Source organism: Trichoplax adhaerens, genomic scaffold (genome assembly GCF_000150275.1).
Source record: "Trichoplax adhaerens TRIADscaffold_4 genomic scaffold, whole genome shotgun sequence".
Taxonomy (NCBI): domain Eukaryota; kingdom Metazoa; phylum Placozoa; class Uniplacotomia; order Trichoplacea; family Trichoplacidae; genus Trichoplax; species Trichoplax adhaerens.
In genome coordinates this window covers 850,821-867,628 of record NW_002060946.1, presented here as the reverse complement: position 1 = coordinate 867,628, position 16,808 = coordinate 850,821, and the positions used below count along the sequence as shown (strand labels likewise).

General features: G+C 34.4%; 2 protein-coding genes across 2 annotated transcripts; one reads left to right on the top strand and one right to left on the bottom strand.

Annotated features, from left to right (window-relative positions):
• Positions 1-1,377: 1,377 nt before the first annotated feature.
• On the top strand, positions 1,378-9,801 carry TRIADDRAFT_55216 (uncharacterized protein; the record flags this gene model as incomplete). The annotated part of the gene is made up of 36 exons (XM_002111777.1): positions 1,378-1,455; positions 1,914-2,008; positions 2,704-2,785; positions 2,941-3,066; positions 3,145-3,241; positions 3,448-3,524; positions 3,647-3,700; positions 3,799-3,949; positions 4,031-4,098; positions 4,364-4,437; positions 4,504-4,569; positions 4,680-4,737; positions 4,851-4,949; positions 5,023-5,102; positions 5,189-5,343; positions 5,409-5,476; positions 5,565-5,624; positions 5,720-5,881; positions 5,960-6,055; positions 6,323-6,382; positions 6,462-6,530; positions 6,681-6,782; positions 6,869-6,942; positions 7,023-7,107; positions 7,206-7,283; positions 7,423-7,515; positions 7,583-7,640; positions 7,737-7,856; positions 7,925-8,052; positions 8,361-8,432; positions 8,502-8,587; positions 8,670-8,801; positions 8,854-9,080; positions 9,165-9,286; positions 9,361-9,551; positions 9,684-9,801. 36 exons carry the CDS (start codon positions 1,378-1,380, stop codon positions 9,799-9,801), a joined length of 3,561 nt encoding a protein of 1,186 aa, XP_002111813.1.
• Positions 9,802-12,154: 2,353 nt separating this feature from the next.
• Positions 12,155-12,991, bottom strand: TRIADDRAFT_55215 (uncharacterized protein; the record flags this gene model as incomplete). Its single annotated transcript, XM_002111296.1, has 1 exon — positions 12,155-12,991. The coding sequence occupies one exon, from the start codon at positions 12,989-12,991 to the stop codon at positions 12,155-12,157; it is 837 nt and encodes a 278-aa protein (XP_002111332.1).
• Positions 12,992-16,808: the final 3,817 nt, after the last annotated feature.

Sequence of the window (16,808 nt, the reverse complement as noted above, 5' to 3'; positions counted from 1 at the left end):
AGAATCTTGATATAGGTACTGTAGCGCGATCTGCCAGGGTACAGTATATGTTGAATACTACTACACGATACAGTACACTCCAGTCTGATTGGTGAATAGAACTGTATTGAAGCTATTTGCCATTTAAGGCACTCAGTGCTTCTTGCATTTCACTTTCCTCTATCACAGACGTTGTTGCAATTTTCTGCCCAAATCAACCTGCATTCACTGTTACTGTTGCTGGTCGCAATTTCGGTAAGTTTCTAGGCTTAGGATTAAAAGCTGATTGAAATACCCTTAAAAAATAACTAGCTCTTTGTACTGGTATGGGGTAGACGTAATGACAGCAAATTGAGAATGGCAAATGTTGTTGTTGAATTGGTGGCAAAATGAGTGCACTTTTGTACACAGTCTGTTGAAAGATCTCATAGTTGTATGTTCTATTTTATGCACTGTACAGCATTAGGCTTGCTTTTATTACACACTTTACAATGTAGAAAGAGTGGCTATGGTAGTCTACATGGATTAAGAGTAAACTAGACAAGTAGAATTACTTTACTCTTTGGTTAAAGTTGGCCAACAGACTATTATGAACAATTAGAAATTGGATAGCAACTCGTCTACGGCGGGAAATACTGTAGGATAGAAGAGAGACGCTTTATCCAGGACTACTATACATTCACTGACATTCAATACTGTACTTGCCCGCGTGGAAGATACAAATGGATTTATACTTTGATATTCTCCTTGACAGTGGAAAAGAGTGAAAGATACAGTTTATGACAGTTGCATCCACTCGGTTATTAGTATTCATGTTACGACATTGTAGTGGTTGCATTCTGTTGGCTGATTATCTATTTCAGTAACATGGATAGGAACTAAAAATACCGTACCAAGAATAGGAAATGCTAAATGACACTTCAAATAATACACTATGCTATTCCGCAAACTTCAGCATTACTACCATGCATGGCATGGCAATGCTGCTTATTCTGTATTGATTGTAGATAAAATGGAACTTTGAAATAGTTCAAATTAATTTTCATTTGTTCATTCTTTTCTCAAGCTATGTGAGTATAGTATATTACTGTAATGGACAGTGATTCGTTTTTGGTATTCTAAATACTGTACGAGTAAGAGGAAATGCTAAATGATACCTTCAAATGATATACGTAATATATCATTCCACAAGTTATAGTATGGTTACCATGCGTTACAATGTTACCTAGTCTGTCTTGATCGTAGATAAATAGAACACTGAGATAGTTCGAATTATTTTTTTAGTTGCTAATTCTCTCCATACGCAACGCTCGTACGTTACTGTAATGAATAGTGATTTTTTACAATTCATGTTCCATAGATATCCATTGACCACCACCACCACCACCTCAGTTCTCCATGCCTACTTTACGTAAAAGGAAAAGTACTTCACCGGGCAATCCTGCCGCTAATAAAGGAAGGCAGTCTAAAACGCGGGTAAGTGTTGTATAATTTTTATAATTTTCAATATTATCTTAAATCTTTTTTACAGGATATTCATATTCTTATTGTAAAATAGTCGATTTTACCAACATGGCATATTTCTATAGTAAAGTCAATTTTTACCCTATATTGGTTAGATACGAATACTGCATATCTTTATAGTTGTTTACTACATCTTAAGTCGATATAAGGACTCATCTTTTCACTATACTCTAATTTAAATATGTCTCCATGCTGGACAAGACAATTTATAATATGCAATGTTTACGTTTGGAGTTCAGTAAAATGATACTCAATAAGTTCTTTCTTGTAACTAATGTCGGCATGGATATACTACCATTTGAATTGATTTACGTATTTATCAAATATAAATTAGTTAGTGCTAGTTGACAGAAAGATCATTTAATATGAATTGATGAAGCCGTTGCTTCTATTTATTACCCAATATTTAGACTCCAAAACGAAGGAAGGTTACCAAGACCAATTTTTTTGTAGATGGCGATGTTGATGAGAATGAGAGAGTAACCGCATCTGAAGATGAGATAAAGTAATTAAGTTTTTTATATGAAAAAGTCTCTTTTTAATTGATTAATCAATTGATTGTACTTCTTATACGAGTAAATATATATTTTACTACAGGCCTGTTGACACATATTGAAAGTCTTAATATTTGTAGTGCTGCAGAAGATTTATTAACGTTACCTATATATCTACTCATTATATACGTGTATATGTGCTGATTTATGCTATAGACAATGGATAGATTCATTAAATACTCCGGCATAAAAGAGTCATAGTTACACCAAACATTTCTAGTATTTGTTGCTTAGTTGTAGCCTACTACTGATTGAATGTATTGCACTTTATTGCTAGTTTAAAATTCAACGAGAAAGGCACTTGGTTATAATTGTAGTCATTTGTTATAGATTTAAGTGAAGGATTACCCACCAGCTCTGAAATTTACCATAGCGGCAATAATACAGTAATATGAGGGTGAAACGATGTGATGATATTCTATTCTATTAATTAACGTCGTATGTATGTTGTAGGTGCCTCACAATAGCTTTCTTAGTCGAAGTAATAAATTGACTTTTTGTTAATATGTTAATAATTAAGTGGGTAAAGATTAATTTTGATAGCAAATTTAGGTAGATTAAATCAGTACTAGAGTGAATAAAAAAACATTAGACTTAAGAGTTGATAGAAAATGTTATGATAGCTAAAGCATCAATTCTGTATTAGTGACGAAGAATATACGCCTGCATCGCAGAAAAAGGGAAAAAACAATCGTGCTAAAAATTTGACAAGTCCGCGTAAAAGAAGTGTAAGGACATAAAAACGATAAATTCTATATGCTGATATGATATCAAATAATGTATGCTTGTTATGGTATAGCAATGATTAAACATTTAATTCCTGTTAATAATTTCACAAATTCATTCATCTAATTATAATTATCATCGAACCTTGATATTGTAGCTTAATAAGACAGAAGATAGTACACCTGTTGCGAAACGTAAAAGACGTAGTACTGCCAAAAAAGTATTAAATGTAGAACATGATGCTAGTATATTTGCGGCCGTATTAAGTGGACAAGCTATGCAGGTGCATATCAAATCATGGAATTTGATGCTTGGTTATTAAACGTGATAACAACGTAAAAAAATTGTAAATTTTTCCTAGATGACCATCGATGATTGGATAACTCATTACAATCAAAATAATAAAAAAGGACTGATAGAGCTTGTTCAATTTATTGTTCATTGCTGTGGCTGTAAAGGTAGGTGTTTACGATAATTAAAAATGATAAATATATTGCTTTAGGACATACTTACGCGCTTTACCATTATCATCTATCGTAACACTATATCGTGGTGAATTTATCACAGAGAACATAACTAAACCACAATGTCATTTGAAGTGATTTGCAGGACTCTGCATTGTATATGTGCATTACTTAATTTTTCTTATATTGTACCATTGCAGGCGTTGTTACGGAAGAAATGTTGAAAGAGTCCGAAAATATCAAGTCTATTCAAGAATTAACTTTAAAATTTGATGAGGTCTGCTTTCAGATTACTGGGAATACATTAACCGTGAAGTGGCGTACCAATTTGTCATTCAATGCTACGCTGTTCATAAGTTAATTACTTGGTAATAATATAATATTTAACTTTAATTGCAGGATAGCAATGAATATCCTATTATCATGACCGGACCTAAATATAAGAAACTGAAGGTAACGTTTCCTTCGCATGGCTTGCTTGTATTGCGGCTTTGAATTAAAAGTAATTTTCATGAGTTTAATAATCTTTTTTAAATCGATTTTGGTTGTAGGGATACTTGCGCGATTTTATTGTCCAATTTGTAGCTGCTTGTCAGAATGATATTATCTATGATGATGATGTCATGGTTGTTGTTGTATCATGGCTTATAAGACTTGCTGATTCTCAAGTTAGGGCTTTTAGGCACACGAGCACATTCCTAGGTGATGTCAAAATTGTCAAGATGCCTTCGGCTATCATTGTCAATTTTATAATTTTATATTTTATATCTGCGCTATTTATAGGGATGCACCTTGGGAATGGATTAATTACCGTCATTACAACTGTCAAACGAGAATTGGAAGTTAGCCAGGTATTTTTGAGCTGAAGCATTCCGATTAGTATACTCATCTTACTTATATTCTCGTAATTTTAAAAGAACATGCGCAAGTAATAGATAACAGGATCATTTACATTACAGCATCAGCTACAAAATGAAAAAAGAAAGTCAAGCTCTAAAAAAGGCCGTGACAAGATAGATACATTAACTGCGAAATGTGATCGGGTATAATCCCTTTTATCTCATTTGTTGGAGTGTCACATGTTACAACAGGCCTCGTTTATTCATCTACTCTTAGCTTAAAGAGAATGTTTCCTTTCTTGAAAATTTGTTAAAGAATATTCTTACTGGTGTCTTCGTTCATCGTTATAGGTAATCTTAATCCTATTAGTTAATGTTGTAAGAGTATTTCTTAATTTAAATTACTTTTTATTATAGAGATATAAATCCTCAGATTAGGACGTTGTGCATAGAACAGTTAGGAAATTGGATTAGATATTATAGGTATACCTGAATGTCTGTAATTGATTTTTTCGATTGTGATTAAGATTACACGGTGTATGATTACTGGCGATAGCTGTTACAAAACTTATGATGTTTCTTCATATCTTCAGTCCACTTTTTTTGAATGATAACTGTATGAAATATATCGGGTGGACATTGAACGATAAGGTATAGTAGAAACGCTGGGTATGATTTAGTTTGCTATAAACTTACAGTTACCTTACTTCGTTAATAGTGTATTAATTTATGATGTCCACAAATTACTTAATTTTTTGATATAGGTCAGTTCAGTTCGCATTGCTGCGGTCAAAGTATTACAGGAACTGTACTCTGTTGCGAATTTCTCTTCTCAATTGAATATCTTCACTAAAAGATTTTGCGTAAGTGAGATTAATTATTCCATTTATACTTATAACTATTATACAGTAATTATACTTAACTTTGCTATCTTAGGAACGAATGATCATTATGACGTCCGATAAAGAATGTGATGTTTGCGTAGAAAGTATAAAATTAATGACCATATTATTGAGGTAGACATTGACTCGGCAGTTTTGCTTTCATTCCCTAGTATTTATTTTAATTTTTCTATCTACCTGTACTCCGGTTTATTCCAAAGATACGAAGATATTTTAGATGATGTTGCTTGCGCTCAAGTCTATCGGCTTGTATTTTGTTCCAACCCGAACATTAGTCATGCTGCTGGAGAATTTCTTAGTACTTGGTTGTTTTCTGGTGACAATGATACGGAAAAAGATGATGGTGTTTCTACCGGTAGTAACAAATATAAGATAAATATGATTTTTACGATGGGTGATTAATTTGCAAATCATTTTAAGATTTAATGAAAAAGAAAGCCAAGATACGCATGATGAAAGATTTGATCCGATTCTTTATCGATACGGAAGTAAGTCGTTACCAGCTATTATATTATACAATTCATATTTGTCTCGCTTTTACTTGGTGTCGCATGTTACAGTTATATTTTTTTGCAGGTACATGAATTAGCGGACTATCTAGTTGATAGCTTATGGAATTCCACAGAATTACTTAAGGTAAGAAAACAAAGGTAAATTAAAACCATGCTTTAAATATTATTTCCATGATTCTAACTTTGGATATCTGATGTTCCTCAATTAAACGTTCCTAGGATTGGGAAATAATGACTGGAATGCTTTTAGGTCAACACTTAAAGGAAGATGAAGAACCATTAGATGATGAGGAAGAATTTAGACTTATCAAGATCATGTGCTGTGCTATTAAGCAAGGTTCTGTTGGTCATGGGCCACCTGGTAGGCAGATGGGGAAAAAGGTACTATTGTAACAGATCTATGAAGACTAGCTATTGAATGCAAGTAAGCCTTTAGTAGCTAATCCAGTTTTTACTTAGGGATTTATCTCTAGCAAAGAGAAAAGGGCCCAGCGATCACTCAAAGATGGGATTAGTACACATTTTTCCTTTATATTGCCGAAACTTCTCGCTAAGGTATAATCTATAGTGATCATTACATGTGATATTTCTAGTTATTTCTTGTCGCAATACTAAAGTATATCAAATGATCTGCAGTTTTCTGCGGAAAGAGAAAAGATAGGATTTCTTGTAGAAATACCCCAATATATGGACTTAGATGCGTATGGAGAAATGGAGCTTCAAAACGTATGCGTTAAATTTAAGTAACTTCGTTTAAATGAAGTAAGTTTAAATTATGCAATAACGTATTTCCATCCGGCGTGAAATTTATATTATATCCAGGTTTTGGAAGCGTTGCTAAAACAAATAGAAGGAATTCTAGACAAACATACGGATATGGAGGTGTGTACGTGATATATATCAGTAGATGACGGTTACAAAATGATATATTCTCAGTGATCAATATCTATTTGCGTATTAGGTGCTTGATGTATGCGCCAAGACGTTACGTTGTTTGTTAGGCGAAGAATCTAATGTTAAAACAGCTGTGGTTTGTATTATCGTTAAATAAGCAATACTATTGATAGATTGGTATTTGTTAACATAGTTAATATGCTCGTAAAGGGTTAGAAGATCTGTAAAATCAACGGATACACCAATTTCTTAGTAGCGTGCTGTTTTATTAATTTTTTGTTATTAGGAAGTTACTCGTCACAAAATTATGGACAGGGTTACAGATGAATTTAAGGAAATATTCGGAGGCACTGGAGGAAAAGAAGCTATCAATGATAATGTTGAGAGGGTAAATCTCAATCTCATTATATTAAGACGTCATGGGTGTAGCTTTCTCCTCAATTTGTAATCCTGATGATTCTCTACATTTTTTAGGCGTTGTCAGAATGTGACCATGATACGGAAATAAATATGCTAACGTACTTAAGAAAAATCATAGTTATGCACAAGTACGTGTTAATCATTATTCAAAGGTTATTATTTTAAGAAATTTTGTACTTTCTTTAATATGTTGATGTGCATTTTGTAGAGAATTTAATATAAAGGCATGGGAGTGCATACCATATTTTAACGCGGTCGTAGATTACGGGCTTAGAAAATCGATTAACGATGAGGTCAGTATGAACTAAGTAGTTTCGTTATCCCTTAATTAAAGTATTCTAACTATTTTCTCTTGTTTATTTGAATTAATGCATTGTCAACACTATCGTAGATGTTATGCCTAGCAATGTCAGGCGTTCAACTAAGTCTTGCTTGGGAATTCTCGGATGACGAAGCTGAAGGTGGACAGGTACATTTTGTAGGCTGATGAGAATATCTATTGATTCAAGTAGTTGTCACTGTCATCAGTAATTTAGTAATCTTAATTTTATTTCATTAACCATTAACGATGGACAATTAAAAATTAACGTTTAAGTCAATTACCATAGTTGAAAACAGGTCCTTTATTGGAGAACTTTAACCATTTGCTGAGAATGTGTGACGAATTAATGCAATTTGGTAATTCCATTGTTCAGAAAAAGGTAAAATTCAGATTGATTATGAAAAAATAAAATTGGTTGAAACTTAAAATAATTTTTTTCGTTTTAGGTATTTTGTATTCTTTGCGACACTCTTATGATGGTATCCAAGCCTTTAATGGAGTCAGGTACGAATAATATGAAAGTGACATTGTCCTGTAATATTAGTTATGCCTAACAAATTCGGTACGATATTTATTTTCTATTACAATGAACTGAAATAGATCCTGCCACCATACTTGCTTATGAAACTGATCGAAGCATTCAGATTCGTTGTAGAGACTTTATTGTGTCATGTGTTTTCGATGTTGATGAAGATTTTGATTTGGAATCTCGCAAAGACGGTAAAATTGATGTCGTATCGTTTGCATCCATCATTAGCGACTTGGTAAAGTTTCAAATTTCTGTGTAGATGTACCAGACAGCGACTATGAAATGTTTTGTGAAAAACGAAATTTATTAGCGGCATTTTGTAAATTAATTGTATACAAAATATTTGACACCGAATTGGCTGCACCAGTCTTCGCTAATTATTTGAAGGTAACTTCATCATGATGGAAATATTTCATACGTGAAAACGGAAGTAATATACGAAGTTTTTTCTTAGTTATTAACTGATAATCGATACTCTGTTAATTTGGGGAAATTCTTCCTCTGTTAATTTACGCCAGAGATTTAAAGATTTTGGAGATATTATTAAGTATGTCATGACGAAAGTAAGGCAAAGTAATCTGTCCGCATATACAACGACGATCCTTTTAAGTCTTCAGCAAGTGAGTTTAGCGTCTATGAATTACATTGTCAAGATATTTATTGGCTATAAACGTTGCAAATATTTTAATTAACAGGCTTTTGAAAGTGTTAAATTTGAAAATTTGGCAAGTCCTTCATCCGTCTTGAAAGATATTGAGCCGTTAAAGGTATTTACTCGTAAATGAATATTTATATCCTAGTTTCATTTCTATTTAACAAATTTTTGAACATCGTAGGAGTTAGCACGACGCTTCGGTTTAACGTTTGGAGTAGAATCTCTCAAGAGCCAGTCAACCAGACAAAATCTCATTAATTTACATAGGTAAAACCGAAATGATTTTTGGTTATTGAATAGTGGTTGTTTTAACTATCAACACTTTTTGACATCTTTTTTTATTGGTTAGGGATGGAATCAAATATGCCCTTGAAAAATCCGACGATGTCCCTACATATCCTCGCTTGCCTTTCTTAGTTATTTTAAACGAATTTTCGTGCAGATTGTTAGATGTTGATAAAAGCAGTAAAACGGCAGGAGTGTTAGTATAAGCATCCTAAAAGTATTGTTTTTCTTTTATATCTATTGGTCAGGCGATCACCAGATGTAGCGATTATTGATGTAATAACATCCCTCACTATTAGGCTGCCTTTTTTGGAAGATTTATTACCTAGTGAACTGAAATCGAATATGAGAAATGAAGAGTTATACCCTCTTCGGATATACTTTGAAGGTTTAAAAGGTGAGAAAAACAATGCAGAAGAAGCGGCTGATATTGAAGATGACAAAGACGACAAAGCAGATAGTGAACCCGTAGAAGGTAATTTTGAATATAATTGCTCTCGGGAATTGAGTAAATGAGTCTAGGTCAGTCATGTGCTGAAGTGTTACATTCTACCTACAGAGCCTCAGGAAGACGAATGGCTGAGCAAAGATAAGGCGGTAAAAGAGCAGAAGGGGAAAAGAAAATCGAAAGGACGACGTTCCATGAGGTCATCCGGCCGTACAGCTGCTAGACAGTCAAATGTAATAACCACATCTAATATTGCATTCCTTTATAGATTAAAGTTGATAGAGAACTTTTATGATATTGCAATTAGAATTCTATAAACAACAGTAACGATACCACAAGTAAAGACAGATCAATGGATGTTGAGGACAGCCAAAAAGGTGCTAAAGTAAAGAAAGGTAAAGAAGTTAAGACAAAAGATAATAGCGGTAAGCATGATGAAAGCGAAATTGCTGAATCAATTAGCAAGGAAGCTGTCGAGAGTGAAAGTTCAGATAGCGAGTAAGTAGATTATGACATTACAGCGAAATACTAAAGGAATAATATGAACAGATTATGCTATGATTTTGCTTACGTGATATTTCTTATAAATACCACACTTGAATGCTAACACTTCTTTATCATGATCCTTAGATCTGATTATATTGACGCTCCTGATTCTCAAGAATCTTGGCTAGCTAGCCAACCAAAAGAGAAAAAATCGAGTCGGAAAATACGCTACAATTATAGCAAGTTGATGGAAAAGGCTTAAGGCATAAATTTCTGTAAAAAGTGCAATATATGTCATTCGACGTCGTGCTAATAACTAATTATCTAGATTAAAATCTTAAAACTGCTACTAGCTATAAACACGATTTCGTATTATCGTTAAATTCCTAATCTATCATTTTCTTATATTCTGATTAGAATTTCAGTTGTAATTTTGTTCCCGACGAAATTGTTGCGTTATTATAAGTCACTCTTCTTGGCGTTGTTGAAATCTGTGTTAAAATTTTCCTTAGCTGTACATACTGTTTAAGCCTTTTAAACTGTGATTAACATTCCTTGTATAATAGCGTAATGATTCATTAATGATCTACGAACAAAACACCTAAAATAGCTTACTTAACAAATATAACTTGCTACACGAAATTTTTCGATAATTTTTACTTTAAGTTTTGTGTAGTGAACGCGGAGAATATGGTAGATAGACGTTACAAACGTTTTGCGTTTTTCTATTTCTTTTATTGTCATTTCAGTATACGATATTCAATTCTTTCCCTGCGTAATACTAAATGTACAACTGGTTTTACCTTTTGTTTGATGTAACCGCATTTTAGGTACTTTTATACACTTTTTTTTGAATAATATACAATATACAAAGGTAGCGTTACTGCACTTTTGCTGTGTTCGCATCAAAATATCATACATCTTTCGGATTTTTACGCTGCCACATGCATTTCGATAGTTGTAGGTATATTGATAATACGCGAAGAACAAATGCGATCAGGCAGTACAAGAATTTACATTTCAGTTCAACCTTACAACAGTGTGTCATCTTTACCACACCCCGCAATAAATTGTTTTGCTGACATAATTTTTCAGTCGTGATATTGACATCAATGCAAGTTACCGCGATCATCAAACTGATTTACATCATTGGAGTGTTGAATTTGTATATACGTATGTACACAGTGCTAAGCATCACTATAGTTATGCCAACTTGGGTTAAAGAAATGTTATAGAAAAGTATACGCGTACATCACACGAGTATTTTATCACAACTCAAATTTCACCAATATGATGCAGTATCCTGAAATTATGAAGCTGCAGCTTCCATTTGTGGCTTATTCACAGAATTACAAAGTTACCGAGTGTTCTCAAACCTATTGGAGAAATTGAAATTAGCGCGCGTTCATATTTCCGAACTAAAATATAGCCGGGGTACGTAAAAATGGCTATTATTTATCAGAGGATGTGATAAAAGCAAATGCTTGTCCATATAAAGTGGAGTAAAAGTCAAAATGAGAGTTTTTGATACTGCGATGGCATTCAGCGATTATAGATATCAAGGCTTTAATTTAGAGATCCGAAGTAAGATTTGTAATTTTTTAATAGGTAGTACGTTTATTTAAAATAAGCGACAATTGTTAATTACCCTGGGAGATTGTGATGAAATAATCTGATGCTTTTGCTTAAATAGAGCTAACTTTGATCTGGGCGCTTATAATTACAATTGCTACCGTTCGTGTATCCGACACTGTTAATTAATATTTACGAAATCACAACATTGTACTATATAATACCGCAAAATGAATGCTACTACAAGGTACAGCATTTGCGATAATTGATTGCAAAGAGCGCCATCTACAGTTTAGAAGTGTTGGCATTGAATACTATGAAGATATTTATGTATGTATAAAGCATATATAAATGAATTCGTCGTATTGTGCAAAGCAGCTATTGCAATACAGTTGTACAGGTGAGTTTAAAAATAATAAATGCAGCTACACAGTAACTAACATGGTCATGAACACTACTGTCTTGGTGGTCTGCCAACGGAAATAATTCTGTAGCAGTAACCTCAATTTGGTTTTAGCTAGCAGAACTATTATATACTATACTATAATTAAAATATGAAATTATCCATTTTAAAATCTCATATAACCATAGTTATAACAATAATAATATAAAGATCTGATTAATAATAAAATCGTTCATCTGCTAATTCTGCAAGCTTCGCACGAGTTTATTTAGTTTTACGGGTTGAAAAGAAAACTAGAATAAAAAATGACAACTCATTTAATTATTTAACACGCTCAACTACAGTCTTTCATTGGCTTCGTTGTAGATCTGCTAGAGCAGTAAATTAAGCTGCGACGAGCTTACATAACTATCATACAGACACACAAATAGCTTTTCTCCTTACGTGACGTAAAATTGAATAAGTACAGTATGAGTTGGTAATATCCTGATGGTACTTGTTAGCACCATTAATAAAATGTAGTAGTCGAATATTATAGTTGAATTTCTGAAAACGTATTGTATGTTGGCAACTTGTTACATACTGCAGTAATTTCTTTACAGATAATCAGGCTACCAAGTAGCAAGGTTGCTACTTTTATTTATTTAGCAGTTTCACTCTGACTGCTTGCTGCTGCCTTCATCTTCTGTTCTTTCTGTTTTTGGGCTATTTTCCAGCGGTTGGCATTAACAAAGTAAGTCTGATAGAAGAAATGAGCGAAAAGGAGGAAATACGATGAATACATAATAAGGGACCATCTAAGGTTAGACCATGTAGTACCACAGCGTTGACCAGATTTCAAGACAGTGTATGCCCATGTGTTAACTATACAACCGACAATCATCTGAGAAAGTTGTAGAGTGGTAATTGCCATATTGATCCATTTGGGAGGTCGGTACATTCCGGTCGATTTAATGGCATAATAGGTGTACATTACCGTATGAACAAGAAAGTTGATAGCAGCAAACCAACGGCCTGGTGCGATAAGGTCTCTTAGACTATACCAACAATATATAAAAACAGTGATATGATGGTAATAATGGAGAAATGGTAGAGGTGTTTTGCGCACTACAATAAAGAAGGTGTCGCCTAATTCTGGCAATTTTGACAAACCAAATAGAAACGCCCATAATCCTCCACTTCCTTTCCAACTAGTGCGATCACAAACCGAGTAGGTAAAACCATGATAATACCAACTAGAAAGTACATAAGAACCAAGAGCGATTGTACCGATAAAGCTAAAACCTGCCAATGTTAAACTCCAGGTAAATAATAAGCGGCGCATGTTGAATGGCTTCCTTGAAGCCATGTACTGCTTACCCCAGTATATCAATACGAGGTACAAAACAGAGATATGAACAGAATACGGTGCTAGGACATTCATCCAATCAGCTGCGATTTTTTCATTGAAATAATTCTCAACAGACAATATCGCCATCTTTAATATTAATTAATTTTGATTTTTATTACAGGTAATGAAAAACGGTAAAATGATGTAAGGGTAAATGGGAATTCTTTAAGCTTGACAGTCAGGCGTTGTACTAGAATATAGTAAGAAAAGGAACATCATAAAGTTTGATATAACAATCCATATTTAACTTTCAATATCGAGTAAGCATTTTGAAGTATTGGAATGAATTCATACAGTATATACAATTTGACTGATTTTCCTCAATGAGTACCATATGTACAAATGTGCTCTATGCTGCTTGCTAATTATAATCCAAGTTTGATGCAATAAAATAAAGTGCATTACTACGATCACTTGAACAATAGCGCGACATGTACACGTACAGTACAGTACAGTACACTGAATTGTAGAAAAAAAAATTTGTTGAAATCTAAAACATTTCGATTATTCCCGTGTACGAAGGTCTACAGTAGTACTTAATATTTAATTACCCACTAATTGCTTTACTTCGATGGAAGTTTAGCTTCAAGTTATACGGCGCTCAAATCGCTGATGAAATGTAAATAATTTAAAGTAAAATTTTGATGACGGATCCAGGTGCTCGAAGCCAAGAGCAATCTGTGCAGTGTGTGTGATGAGTTTTTTACAGTTTTTATTTCACCTTTGAATAGCAAAACCATATACAGTACTGTACTGTACAGCCAGTAAAAAAGTTTCGCTATTTAAGATTAATAACAGTGTTGATAAGAATGATTTTACTACCGTGTTAATGTAGTAAGACGAAGTACACTGCATCCTACATTACTGTCATTGATGGAAATATCTTTGTACGACGTGATCCGATCCATTCGATATTTCAATTTTTGCATCAATTTGTACAAAATGGATGGCAAATGCATGGTTTTAAGCTAATATATCTGTATAGAAAGGTTGATGACGATTGGTCTATTTTGAAGCGTTTTTACTTCTAATTTTTCCTATTCAAACAATCTTGAAGAAAACGGATCACACTTGTACAGGAAAGTAAAGCGTTGTATACTGATTTGTTGATATATCGATCATTTAGGTGAGCAATGCGTAAATCTCAAATTTAGTAAATACAGTGTAGAGGCTTTCGGCTTGACTACGTTGTTCCGAGCATTGAGCACATTTCACTAAACCTTGTACAGTATCATGATAAAAAAGAAGATCGCAACCGTTAAATACAAGCATTGGAACGCCGCTCTTATTTTGTTTGAGTTTGCATACTGTATCACCTAACGATCATACTACTACAGTATACTACGGTCCAGTATGTCCGCTATTTTTCAGCGTATAAATTAGCGGACATTTAACACTTTCTTTGCTATTTTTGAACAAAAATACACATCAATCGATATTGCGGCCATACTGTAGAGTACGATTACTTTACTCGTTATTATTAGTCTTGATATCTTGTCTTTGAATTACACTGCATTAACGGTACAGAATTGCCACCGTCAACAAAAGTAGAGTCAAATTTTACATCCTGTACGCAGATCGCTCTCCTTGGTGGCCATTTTAATCCTCACGCCCAGTTGTGGAGTCGATTGGCAACAGGTCAGTCATCTTTGAACTTCTACACTTGCACCAAAGGATGCTGGGCTACATGGTGAGTCGTAGTGAGCACGACACGGTTTGTTTGACACTATCGCCCTATCGACAGCAGAGTTTTCTACGGTACGGTACAGTAACGGTAGCGTACTGTATACTGTAGGGTCTAGCAGAGCGGACTGTATGGGGAGAGAGAGAGAGCGCGTGGGAAAATATGGATGGAGACCGGGGGTTGTTTGACCCATAAGGTAACAAGGGTTAACAGAAATCATTTAAAACAAGTTGAGAAATGCCTCAAAAGATATCATGATCAAGGATGATTATCAATAATGTCCAAATTTACCTTATGACGCGGAATAAAAGGATAGAAATACTACTGGTTGCTGATGTTGAATCGATTGATCCTATCAAGAGCGCTATCGAGGTATCTTGCAGCAAGAGTGATCCACGATTGAAAGTGCGATATCAAATGGTATAAATCTTCGATTTCCTTTAAGAATGATAGTGGAAAGATTGCAAGTCAGTGTAGCAGTGGATTTTAACATGAAACATGGATAGTTTTGTTCAAATTTGAATTGTGTATGACTTGAATAAGAAACAGTGTGATATTAGTCAAAGCAATCAGTAAAGAAACTCACTTGTGTGCTGGCAGATTGGCAATCTGTCGACTGTCGCTTTAAACCAAAACCTCCGTATATAATCTACCGCCCCTCTGTACTTTGCTACTGTGTATACTACTGTATACTAACACAACTTGACCTGGTAACAACGAACAAAAGACCCTCGACTGCCCTGTGTACTGTAAAGAGAATACAGTACAGTACTGTACTGTACAGCAATACTTTACAGTACTATACTGTACTATACAGTGTACAGTACAGTACAAGCTATCGTCAGTGAAAAGCTGCCCGATAAGGATTGTCAAACGGTTTTGGGAGCGGCTACAGTCGGTAGTGGGCGGTGACCTAACATTAGTACAGTACTGTACAGTACAGTATTGGTGCTGTAATCATCGAGGTTCTTTCCTTCATGACTATTGTGATTCAGGTAGACTTGGTGGAATTAATGGCCGTAACAGTTATTACAGTAAGACATCTACGGTGTGTAAAACTTTTCAAATTATTTATTTATTTAGTCATCTTTAAATAGTACTACTACTAAAAGGCTTCCAATGATAGCACAGTACTGTACAGGCCGCAGCAGAGACAATACTGCTGGATAGCGTTGACTACGATAAAAAGTGAAAATCAACCATACTGACACATGATAATCCAGTAGAACGTACAGTATTATGTAATACAACGACATTCATCTATGCAGTGTACACAGCTGCTACATGATTTACAGTACTCTATGGACAGTGATTGGCACAATAATGTGCATTAAAGTACAGTATTAGTAATCCATTTTGAGGAGAAATTTCTTCAATTTTCTGGAGATAGAACTCCAGGAAATAGTAAATACTGTATGTACATAAATGCTTGAAGCACGATCGCTTCTATTGATTGAAGATGACGCGCTAGTCTACGGAATTCTTTTGTTTATTCTAAATATACAGCAATTACAGCAATTGTCAACTGTCGGTATCTTACGATTGTGTGATTGGTTTATCTTCCGACTGTAAAACTGCTGATTGGCCACAGCAACATCATCTGAACATGTCTGACCTCGAATGACTAAAGGTCAGGTGGATGAGATATTTCTCCTGCTGTACCGTACACGGTACAGTACGTGACCACTTAGTCTCTCTCTGTTGAGGTATTCCATAGTTCATAAGCTGTGACCACATACAGTACTGTATGAGTCGAACTATGGCTGGGATTACAGTATGCACTTTTTACTACAGTACAGTACTGTTAGACCTGACTGTACTGTACCAGTACGGCACGGCGTGTCACATGGTATCATATGAAAATGCGGACGGACAGAAGATGAACGCAGGTCTGACATCTGCGAAAGATGACCTCACACATTGGAAAAGTGAATCGCCTCTTCATTTAATAGAAAGGGTGAATATCGTCGATTGAACATTGTCGGTAAATAACGAAACTAAGCACAGCAATAACCTGCAATACTAATATTGCAGCGAAAGGTGCAAGGAAAGCAACCTTCAGTTTACACTTAATTATACTATACTGTATTTGTAATGTTAGTTTAGATTGATTCATTCTTGAAAAGTACAGTACTGTACAGTGTAATACTGTACAGCGTGTCGAAAACGAAATGCTGAAACGATCAACACGATGCGGAGATGATACAGGATCAGAATAGA